The following is an 11,274-nucleotide window of genomic DNA, read 5'->3' as shown; positions in this document are numbered from 1 at the left end:
TAATCTGCTTAAAACCTACTCCCTCCGTTAAAAAATGTAATAAATTTTTAACCGAATCTTACTTCTCAATAAAATAATTACCTACTTTTAAACTAATCATATCTTTTTATATTTACCCCTACTAAATACCCTACAATAAATATAAAGTCATTATCAATCGAGGCACTTTAAAAAAAAAATAATGATTACAGCTCAAAAGATTAAAAATATTTTATATTTTTTAAATATTTATTTTTTTAAAAAATATTTTATATTTTTAAATTGAGGGAGTATATGTCATTGTCTCTATTATTTTTGCAGATAAAATGATAAATTATTCCAACGCAAAAGACAAATATACGTCTTAGCTGGCTGAGCTAATTAATGGGCAGTGGCTCCAAATTAATACGTCAGTGGCACCGCATGCAACCTATCATGTAAGCTTACGCTATTCAGTCATTCATCCAAATCTGAAATCCCTCCTCATCAGTTGATTTTTTTTTTTAATATTTTTAAAAATGATTGTATAACGTAGAAATCTTTAATATTAGAGAAAAAATTATGTATACAGAAATTGAAAAAAAAATAATAATGAGGGCCAAGTCTTATTTAGCTTTTTTTGCCCCCATATAGCTGTGTGCATTAGTATATTACTCTCTCACCGATATTTTTATTCCATGCAACAATATTGGGACGCGCACAAAAACCAAGTAGTTTTCAAAACATAAATGACATGTAGATTGGAAGCGAGACAAAATCTTTTCAGATCAAACAGGACAACGAGGATTGATGTACGAAGTTTTAATTTGGCCTTGGCGCAGTGACATAGCCCCACGGCCACATGAAGGTGAGAGCAGTAAATATCAGATAAAAGTTAATTTTCATTTTCATCTAATCCGTGGATGAAAATTTACGTCACATTTATGCACACAACAACTAATAAATACTCTAAGTATACGTGTCACAAAATATATCAAATGCTTGTTTGGAGTTCAAATCATTTTTAAACTTAAATTCAAATTATATATTAATCTTATAAGAGAAGATAATAATTTATAGAATGTCCCATACATATATATATATGTGTGTGTGTATGTATATATATATATCTTTGTGAATATTTTTTAAAAAAATTACGAAGCTTTGAAATCTAGAATTGTTACTCCCCCTTGCGGCTTTTTTGAGATTATAATATTGGATTTTAAGTGTGGGAGTAAAATAACAATTTTAATATAATATTTTTAAGCAGTTAGATTAAATTGTGATGTTTTAAAAATAGAAGAATAGAGAATGACAGATACTCATTAGAGAACAAATTAATGATAGTTACATCTCGATTATTTTTTTTAAAAAAATAAGTTGTAAATATTGATTCAAATAATTCCAAATTTAAAAATTTCAATTGCAAATAACATATTTAAGTTCTAAATATAACTTTTATTTTGAAACTAAGATTCTTAATTATTTTCAACTATATGGAAAAAAAATAGTTGAGGATATAATTGTCATTAATTTGATCTTCATGGGACTTTACCGTCATTCTCCCATAAAAGAAAATTTTTGAGTTAATGAGTATGCTTGCAAAGTAAAAGTAAATCTTGAATATGTTCGGATAGAGTTGCAAAACTACTTATAGTATACAAGGCAAATAAGTTTGAATACTTTCAAAAACCACTTTTGCAACAAATCCCTCATTTACTGTAAATATTAATTAGATTGACATAGAAAAACTAATTACAGATGTGCTTTGGGCAGAGCTAAGAGACTGCATATGTGTATATGTTTTGGTGTTGTCATATAGCACTAGACACTACGTACAAATCGTGATCGTCGACCCAAAGCAATTTTGGTGGCCTTAAGCATAAATTATAGAAGTGTAGTAGTCATTTGCAGAGTAGCCTTATTGTTTGATGATGAGACTATATATTTAGTGCTTTAAATTTGCTGCTATATTAGACACTTTCTTGAATGCACGTACACATAACAAGACTAAAATTGTGTTTACATGCCAAATTAAAATCAAGCTATCTCATGAACTTTGAGTGCGGTTCTTCTTGATACAAAACAATGTCTGTGCACTTGCCATTTAAACATAATGAAGTTAAGAACTTTGAAAACGTGATGAAAGATGGATCATGTTTTTTGACTAAGTTTTGCAAACACATGCCTAATTATTGAAAATAAATGGTTGAAATGAAATCCACGTATAGTATTACGGAGATCGAATATCTATGGAGTAATGCTCTCAGTATCACAACATTGAGCCAGTAAAATATATATATATATATATATATATATTTTGCCCAAAAAAAAAAGTATATCATTCAACCCAGCGGCTAAGGCAGAAGCAGCAAAAGAGCCTGTTGAAATTAAATACATCAATATACATACCTCGCGGTATAACCTGTAACTATTATCTGTAATTTGTCTCCTAATGCAAGGGATCAGTATAGTTTGCTGCTGAGCTTAACTGTTCATGGATCCGATGAGTTGAGAATGCGGATGCTATATGAAAGAATAATATTCCAGCCAAATAATAAAAGAAATTAAAAGAAAAGACTAATATTTAACTACCAACTAATTTCAAGTATTTTTTTCAATACAGTAGTGACAGTACATGCGATTCTACAATTAAAAGACAGTTAGCTCTTTTATGATAAATCTAAGGGTACACTTTTAGTATAGAAAAGCTATCAGTTTGAGATTCTTTTATGCTCTCTCCGGTTTACAGTATAAAACCCTTCAACATATACCATGCATATTAAAAATTTTAACTTTTCCTAAATTCATAAAAAATTGACTTATTATTTTATTTTTGTCGGTCTTCGTCCACGGCTAATACTTACAATACCCTCAAGCATTTGCAATCAGTGCATATTATCCAACATGAGTAAAAATAAACTTCTGTACACGATGAAAAATATATATGATGATGTTTCTTACAACTACGAAGTGTCCTATATGTACTTCGAACCAACAATATGTTACAAACACAATTCAACAAGTCAACATTTGAGACGATTCTGTTTTACAACACTTCACTCATTCTCTTGCAATTAAAATTTTCAGTGGATAGTCCTCTTTGTGACGTTGGTCTCTTAATGAAAGCACCGTTATTACAAGCATAAATTTAAAAGGAGAGTCCGGGAGCTCTTTAATAATTTGTAGAAAATGAGGAAGTATAGATCAATGGAGTTGAATATGATGAATAGTAAAACACGATGGAAACATATTATGCCTCCATGCATGGCAGAGTCGGATACGTGCTTTGAATCAAAAGTTTCCAGAAGGCCAATCAAACTTTAGATCATCATTCTCCTTTAAAGCTGACGGCGTTGATTGGAAATCCTCGGTGTCAAGCAAGAAGTCATAGGAAACATTATTCATCTGAAAACCTTGGTCGCAAGCAGGGCCGGCGTTGCTGTCTTCCAAAATTTTGTTATTCCCCACAAAACAAGACGGTTCGGATGCATCCATGTTCAGAAAATTCGAAACAAAACGATCATCCAGTTCAAAATCCGCCATGAAATCTAACGGATAGTGATTAGTATTTGCCTCTGCATCCACAGAAGGTGGAGCCTCCATTATTTTCTCACGTTCACACCTAACGGTCATGTCATGAGGCGAAGAAGAAGGTGCAGCCATTCCCATTAACGGCTGGACTTGTTCGCACGTTAGTACCTTGGTGCACTTCGTTGCTTTGGTTCGAATCACGCATGAACCAGAATTTGAAGGGATTGAGGATTCTGGTTTTGCGTTTAGAAGCTTCTTTCTGATGTGGGCGTTCCAATAATTCTTTATCTCATTGTCCGTTCGTCCCGGCAATCGCCCAGCTATCAAAGACCACCTACATAGCGCATTCGTCACTATTATTGATCAATTAACGACTCCGTACAAAAACATGAAAAGCAAAATATGGAATCGAACCCAAAACAAAAGAGAATTGATGCATTTGGAGTGATCAGTGCGAACCTGTTTCCAAGAAGCTTATGAAGTCTGATAATGAAATCCTCTTCGTCAGGAGTGATATTTCCTCTTTTGATATCAGGTTTCAGATAATTTAACCATCTCAGCCTGCAACTTTTGCCACATCTCTTAAGACCTGCATATCAGATACATCAGCAATTCATTAATCAAACTTTAAAGTCTTGCATACTTACTGGAAAGTAATGAAATGAAATAAATTAAAAAAAATTGAAGTAAAAATAAGATAATCAAAAGAGATAGTTGGGCATATTCTAATGAAGAATAAGTAATTTAGCTTATGAGATTGAAAATTATAATTCATGAAATTTTTGGAAGATGCAATGATTTTTATGTTTGTAGTATGTATTAATGAGTTTTATTATACTTATAGTAAGGTGAAGGGTGATTTATTATTTTTGTCTTGATTTTTTAAATCTATTTCATTCCATTTTTTTTAGTAACCAAATGGAAATTAAAATTTCTAATGATTGATTTAAACGCACTTACAGACGAGACACAGACATATATACATAGTTGTAATTAGTAGTTATATATATACATCTGACCTGCTCTTCTGGGAACGAGTCTCCATTTTCCTTCGCCATGAGTTTCAATGTAATCGATGAGAATCTGGTCTTCTACTGCTGTCCATGCTCCTCTGTTCAAACCTTCCCTGGTATTGCAAGCACTCGTTCTCATCCGCCCCTTCTCTCTCTTCTGTGAAGAAGATAAAGCAAGTTGAGGGCAAAGGAATGAGATATATGATGTGCATATAAACACCTACTCATAACAGCAAAGCTATTGCGTTTAATCATTGAAAGCCTAAGTCAGGAAAATCTGTGCTGCTGCCAAACTTGTCTGATGGACCCAGATTTGATGGAACGAAAGGTGAGGGACCCGGGGCAAGGGCATCTTTTTGAAATTTCATTTTAATTTTTGTCAAACTACTGCCAAAAATTGTTCTGATGCTTACTCAATCTGTTAAAAAATATGAAAAAACTTTAATTAAATTACATTCCTAATAAATTAATTAATTATCTTTAAACCATCACAATTTTTTTATATTGACCTTATTTAATAGTTTATTTCATTTAAAAGTGAAGAGTTGAGCAATTTATTTATTAAGTATATTTTTTTTGGAAAAAAATCATTAATTATACATTAAAAAGTGAAAAATACATTATGTAAATCTAACAAAAAAATACTTTATACTTTTGAATGGAAAGAGTATCATACAAATTTTACAACAAAACTATAAAGGATATATCAAAGGTTTATTTTCTCAAGGCATTTGATTTTTTAAAATATATTAAAATATGTATAATTAGTTCTAGAAAAGCCTAAAAATAAGTGTTGGAAAAGCCTTTTCTATTGTAGTGGCCAGTGGGTGAACAAGCACACACTATATATTGTGACAAGATAGTGGGGCCATATCAGTGTAGTTTTATACTGGGATAATAGAGTAGTGATCACATCATAGTAGCCCAACAAGTGATTCATGGAGCTTTCAGAGAAGAAACACGGTGTCATGGCTTGTTGGGTATGGCTGGCACCTAAGAGAGGGTTGAATTGGATAACAATAGATTTTCTAGATTTATATACCCAAGTGAATGCAATCAAGGAAGATGGAAATAAATAACAAAAGATTTAATGAAGAAAAGCTTTGCACACAATAGATTTTTTTGGTTCAACCCAACCACTTGGCCTACATTCAATTCTCAATATCACTCTTGAGATTTTTAACTATAATCACAAACTTCAGTGGGTGTTTACAACTTCAGTACAACTCTTAAGACTTAATTAGACTTGTTTCAACAACATTACTTGCTACAATCAACAAGTTGTTATAACTCACTTAGAAAATCTTTTTTTCAAGATTTCAACTTAGTTGTAATGAAAAATCTCTCAAAGAATAGCTCTTTGTAATGAGTAGAAAAAAAATACAATGAAAGCTTATGAACTAATGAGAGCTTTCACAAATCTATCAAAGAGTTGTTATAAGAGTGAATGCAAGATCTTTGATGCATAAAAGAATATTTTCAAGAATGCTCAAAATTAGAATGACTCACTGGATAGATGATTTTTCACACTCCAAACTTGAATTAAGTTATATATATAGTTTAACAAAGTTTTAGACCGTTGGAACAGTGAATATAGCCATTGGTGACATTTCAAGCATGGAACTATCTCATTTGCGCATGAAATAAAGTATGGCTAAGTTCCAATCTTTTATATATGACTATTCAAGCATGGACACTGGATGATTCATGTGTGGTTTGTAAGGTGTGAACTTCAAACCATTTTGTGTGACGAATCAAGCATGAATCCCTCTCATTCTCACATATAAAATGACTAGCAAAAAGCCTAAGCCATTCTGGATGACAAATCACACTTGAATCCTCAAGCCTTTCAAGTGTGTATTGTCGTATATAATTCTCATTCTTCATATATATCACAAAATCACGAGTGGAGCCTTAGTACATTCAAGTATGGATATTGAATGACAAAAGCACTTAGCTTCTTTAGATGACAAATCATGCTTAAGCATATTATAAATTAAGCTTAAATTGGCTTGATTGATTTTAAACTCTTTTATATAAGATTTTGGTTTAAGTGATCATGTGACAAATCAAGCATGGAAATTCTCCTTCCAAATGTGAATTATCACTTCTTCTAAATGCAATCTGATACTATATGACAATTCAAGCATGTGTGCATTTAATATTCAAGTGTGTATTGGAGCATAGAAGATTTACTAAGACATTTTACATGTGCAGATGACAAATCAAGCATGGATCATTTTTTACTCAAGCTTAAAACATCATGCAATATGCCTAAGTGACAAATCAAGCATGAACCAATTCTGGTTCAAGCTTGAAATTTCATGCAGTGTAATGTCTAACTCTATGTTCCAATTCAAGCGTGACTCATTTTATTTTCAAGCTTGAATTGACTATGTCAAGTCCTAATATACACAAAAATGATCAAGCGTTTCACATTTTTGATCAAGCTTGAAATGAACAATTAAACACAAGTACACTTTAAATGTATGACAATTAAAATCAATGGACTTATGAGACTAAAAATAATGCATTCTTGTAAAATTAATGTCATATGTTTATATCTGAAGATTAAATCAATGACATGTGATTACGCTTTTATGGTTTTCATATTGAATCTAAGAGAAATAAATAATTAAACCTATAGAACTCTTTCTTCTCTTGATTTTTCATATTCTTGGAGGTTTTATCACTTCAATGAATTTGGACTCTGCACAAGTAACAAACAACTCTTTTCTTAGTTTGTAATAATCAAAACACATGGTTCAATATTCTCCCCTTTTTTTGATGATAACAAAACCTAATATAAAAGTTTAGTTTTGTTTAATGAAATACTCCTTCTCAATTAGGTATAAGAGTTAAAAGTATAAGTACATGGCATTGATAAATATCAATGATAAATATTAAAGAATAATAACACATATATAAATTGAATAATGCAATTCACTGATAAATATCAAAGATACAAGATGTGTCAGTACAACTTATCAAGACTAAAAATACAAAATCAAGTAAGCAACTTGATCTCCTATCTACATATCTCCCCCTTACTAATATACTTCCCCTCTTGCCTATAATGTCCTACTATTTCTCCCTCTTTGATATCATCAAAAAGATATAGGCTTGCCTAATGTAGAGTAAACCCGAGATCAGAGATATGCTTCTAGAATTTCCCTATTAGATAGAGAATCTACGTTGAAAGGTTGAGTTGATGGAATCATAGCCTACGTTAAGGAATCATTGGGGGTTTATGGTAGGAATAGGTTTTAGTGTTTCATCTAAGCCATCAATAGCTCCCTTAGCTAAGGAATCATCAATAGCTCCCTTGGCTTTTACTTGTTCCTTCTTTTGCTGCTCAAACTAACCTTCAGTAGTTAATACCTCTTCATCCTTTTGCTGAGCTTGACTTTCAAGGACCATTAGATTTGTTGATCTTTAGGCTCCTCAATTATAGGCTCTTCTACTAGAACATATTCTTGGCATAGGGAAGGCTTGGTTTGTTTATGCTTGGATATTGTTTTCTTTCTGTGAAAGCTCTTAGTTACAGATTGAGTAGTTGGAAGATTAGTAGGTGAGGTCATTAGTTTTAGACTTAAAGATAGACTGGTTGGCTCTCCAACATTTTTAGTGAGCTCACCAACTAGTTTAGTGACACTCATATTTGTAATATCTTCATAGAGATCCTCAAATGTTGTTGTTCTAGTGGATTTTGCTGATGCAAGAAGGTCTGGATTAGGGATACTATCAAATGGCTGAATAATTTTGAAAGTTTCTTGATGGCTCTAGGATGTAGTATGAGATTTATTTTGGTAGGGTTTATGTTGATGTTGAATCTCAACTTGTTGTTAGATGGAAGACTCTTGGTCTTTATGGCTCAAAAGATTTTGGTCTTCTTATTCTTGATGTTTTTAAGAGGGAAGGTTATATGGTAAAGGCCTTTTAAATGGAGAAGGTAGTATGACTAATTTGGTTTTAAAGGTTAAGGTAGAAGAGACCTCATGTACTAAGCCTTCTTGGTACCTTGAAGGTCTATCTTCTTCTTCTTCTTCTCTCCTTATTTCTCCTTCTTGTGTTTTAGTAATACCAAGATGATCCATGATTCTATGTAATTTACTATTTGGATAGAGCGTCATCTCACTAAGTCCTTTGATATCATTTTTCAAATGAATAACAGCTTAGTCCTGCTTGCCTTCAACGCCATTTAACATTTATACCAAAATGCATTGGATATATCTCCTTGAGGAACTGACATTGTTGGTGGTGCTTGCTAAAAGGAAGATGTTCCAACAGCTTCAACCTTTTTTTTCATTTTTCTCTTTCATCTGTCTCAATAACTAAGTCACCTTCTTCTCTTGGGACAAAATCTTTCCCTACCAACTTGAATTTCATTTTGAAGAGTGTAGTATCCTTGAATTCTTCAAGCTCTATATCAATTCCCTCAATGTGATTAACTTTGAATCTTTTGAGAATTGCAAAGATGATAGTAGAAAAATGAAGATTTTTGTCCTTCTTTTCCTTATTCTTCTATGTCTATCCTAAACACAAATAAAATCTTCATCAATATGTAATGACACATATTGATCTTCTCCTTCTTGATTAATATTGTCAACATCTCTACTTTAAATTTGTTATAGGTATTGAATATGGTCCTCTTATTCACAAAGAATCTTGCCACCATATAGGCAAGCATTTGATGCTTGAAAGGAAAATTAGTTAGCCTGAATGAGAAGCCTGGCTTTGAAACCTCTTCTGTTATCATGATAGTCTTGTACCTCTCTTCTATCGTGTGAAATCTAGGAGCATTTCTTTGGGTAGCTCGATCAAACTCTTGTAATTCTACCCCTTTGTCCTTGATTCATAGAATATAACCCAAACTCTAGGGTGAGAAGTACATTAGATAACCCCTCATATAAGCTTTACAGAGATTCCTTGATCTATCCTAGCTAAAACTAGCATAGAAAGCTTTGATAACTTCTGGGGAGTACTTAATATTGATCTCTAACAAATTCTTGTATTCACTCAATTAGTCATCAATATCAAAATTATAACCTTTGATAAATGAATACTTGGTCAAATGTCCAGTTGCTGCAAGTCCAGAGGTAAAGAATTGATCATAACTTGATACATGTTCTGGACCTAGAAGTTTCCTTTCTCTTATAGGTGCTTCAGACATGTCATTAAGAGGCACATGGCTCCCATCCTTCAACAAATTGCATTTAATGCCAGTCAGCTCATCTTTAGGTTGGCTTCATGAGTTTCTTCTGTCATAGTCTCCTTTCCTTTTTTAGGAATTCTTCTTTTCTTAGATGATTGAGGTTGAGAAATTCCTGCCTCTTCAATCATGGTTGTAGTAAATTTTCTCTTTCTTGTAACTTTATCACTCTGTTTCCTTATAGTTTCCTTAATGTGTGCCATTTCCAGAAATGAAGGTGGTTTTGAGAAGAGATATAGATCATGAATTTGGATGAGTTTAGGAAGGATTTGGGATGTGAAAAAGTTTTTACAAATGATGGGTAATTGAATTCGAACACTATAGGGAACATAAAAAGATTAGGAAGAAAGTTGAGAATTAGAGAGTTATAACAGTCAGATTCTGAATGTTATATTTTAAGTGAAATGAAGAATCAGGCTTGAGGCATACATATAAACATATGCCATTCTTGCATGAAAATGAAATTGATTCACGCTTGAAATATTACTTCATTAGTTTAGATAGTCATTTCAAGCTTGAAGCATTTATTTTCACAATTGATTTGTCCAAATGAATGAGTTACTTAATTTTGACATTTGGGCTCACTCTTGATTATAAGACATTTTCACACTTGAAATGTCAAAACTTGAAGAAGATTGCACTCTGTATGACATTTCATGCTTGAAGCCTCTTAGTTTTCATACTTGAGTTGTCATGACTTAAGGAAGGTAACTTTCTGCATGATGTTTCATGCTTGAAAATCACTTGTTTTCACCCTTGATTTGTCATGACATAATGAAGCTACATTCTATAATGTGTTTCAAGCATGTGCAACCTTTGTAATCATGCTTGAAAAGTCCCTTTTCATTAAGATAGCTCTCTTTACTCCAATTCTAGCTTGAAACAACCTATTTCATTCTTGAGATGGAACTCCCTTCAAAAAAAACCCCAAATCAAATAAAATTACCAATTTTTAATAGGAAAGTCTTGCAAAACAAATTGAAAACACTTTAAAGCTTAAGTTAGTAATGTTCAAAATATATAAACAAAAAAAGAAAATATATAATTGAAATTAAAGTGTAATTATAATTCATTAGGATTTACCATTTTTAGTTCTCTCCTTATAATAGTGAATTGTTCTTTAGCTAAAGGTTTAGTAAAGATGTCTGCCAGTTGCTCAGTTGTAGAAACAAATTCTAGTACAATGTCTTTTTTTTATATATGATCTCTTAAAAAATGATGCTTTATGTCAATGTGCTTAATTCTTCAATGTTGGATAGGATTTTTAGCATGATAAATAGTACTTGTATTATCATATCTGATTGAAATTTCTTTGAGATGAATTTGAAAATCTTCCAATTATTGCTTCATCATAATATTTGTGCACAACAACTTCCAGTAGCCAAATACTTAGCTTCACATGAAGAGAGTGATACTATTTTGCTTTTTGCTAAACCATAAAATAAATGAGCCTCCAGAGAATTGACATATTTCACTTGTGCTCTTTCTATCTGTTTTCTAGCAAGTATGATCAACATTTAAGTAGGTGATTAGATCAGGCTCTCCTTTAGAAAACCA

General features: G+C 32.0%; 1 protein-coding gene across 2 annotated transcripts; it reads right to left on the bottom strand.

Annotated features, from left to right (window-relative positions):
- Window positions 1–3,082: 3,082 nt before the first annotated feature.
- Window positions 3,083–4,644, bottom strand: LOC129289000 (transcription factor MYB1-like). Of its 2 annotated transcripts, none has more exons than XM_054925834.1 (3): window positions 4,512–4,644; window positions 3,952–4,081; window positions 3,083–3,826 (listed from the first exon to the last, which is right to left on the bottom strand). In XM_054925834.1, exons 1-3 carry the CDS (start codon window positions 4,642–4,644, stop codon window positions 3,253–3,255), a joined length of 837 nt encoding a protein of 278 aa, XP_054781809.1. In that variant the 3' UTR covers window positions 3,083–3,252. The 2 variants fall into 2 exon arrangements, with proteins under 2 accessions (XP_054781809.1, XP_054781810.1); XM_054925835.1 differs by having other exon boundaries at window positions 4,505–4,630.
- Between the last annotated feature and the right edge of the window lie 6,630 nt (window positions 4,645–11,274).

Source organism: Prosopis cineraria, unplaced genomic scaffold, assembly GCF_029017545.1.
Source record: "Prosopis cineraria cultivar Desert tree isolate PC_DT_omini unplaced genomic scaffold, ASM2901754v1 PC12, whole genome shotgun sequence".
Lineage (NCBI taxonomy): Eukaryota > Viridiplantae > Streptophyta > Magnoliopsida > Fabales > Fabaceae > Prosopis > Prosopis cineraria.
This window is presented reverse-complemented; position numbering and strand designations above follow the sequence as displayed.

What these genes read in the sequence shown, in the direction of transcription:
- LOC129289000 (XM_054925834.1), bottom strand. Translation starts at nt 4,644, where the DNA reads ATGAGAACGAGTGCTTGCAATACCAGGGAAGGTTTGAACAGAGGAGCA. An exon ending in ACTCGTTCCCAGAAGAGCAG is followed by an intron (nt 4,082 to 4,511) that starts GTCAGATGTATA and finishes TCTGATATGCAG; the next exon opens with GTCTTAAGAGATGTGGCAAA. An exon ending in CATAAGCTTCTTGGAAACAG is followed by an intron (nt 3,827 to 3,951) that starts GTTCGCACTGAT and finishes TGCGCTATGTAG; the next exon opens with GTGGTCTTTGATAGCTGGGC.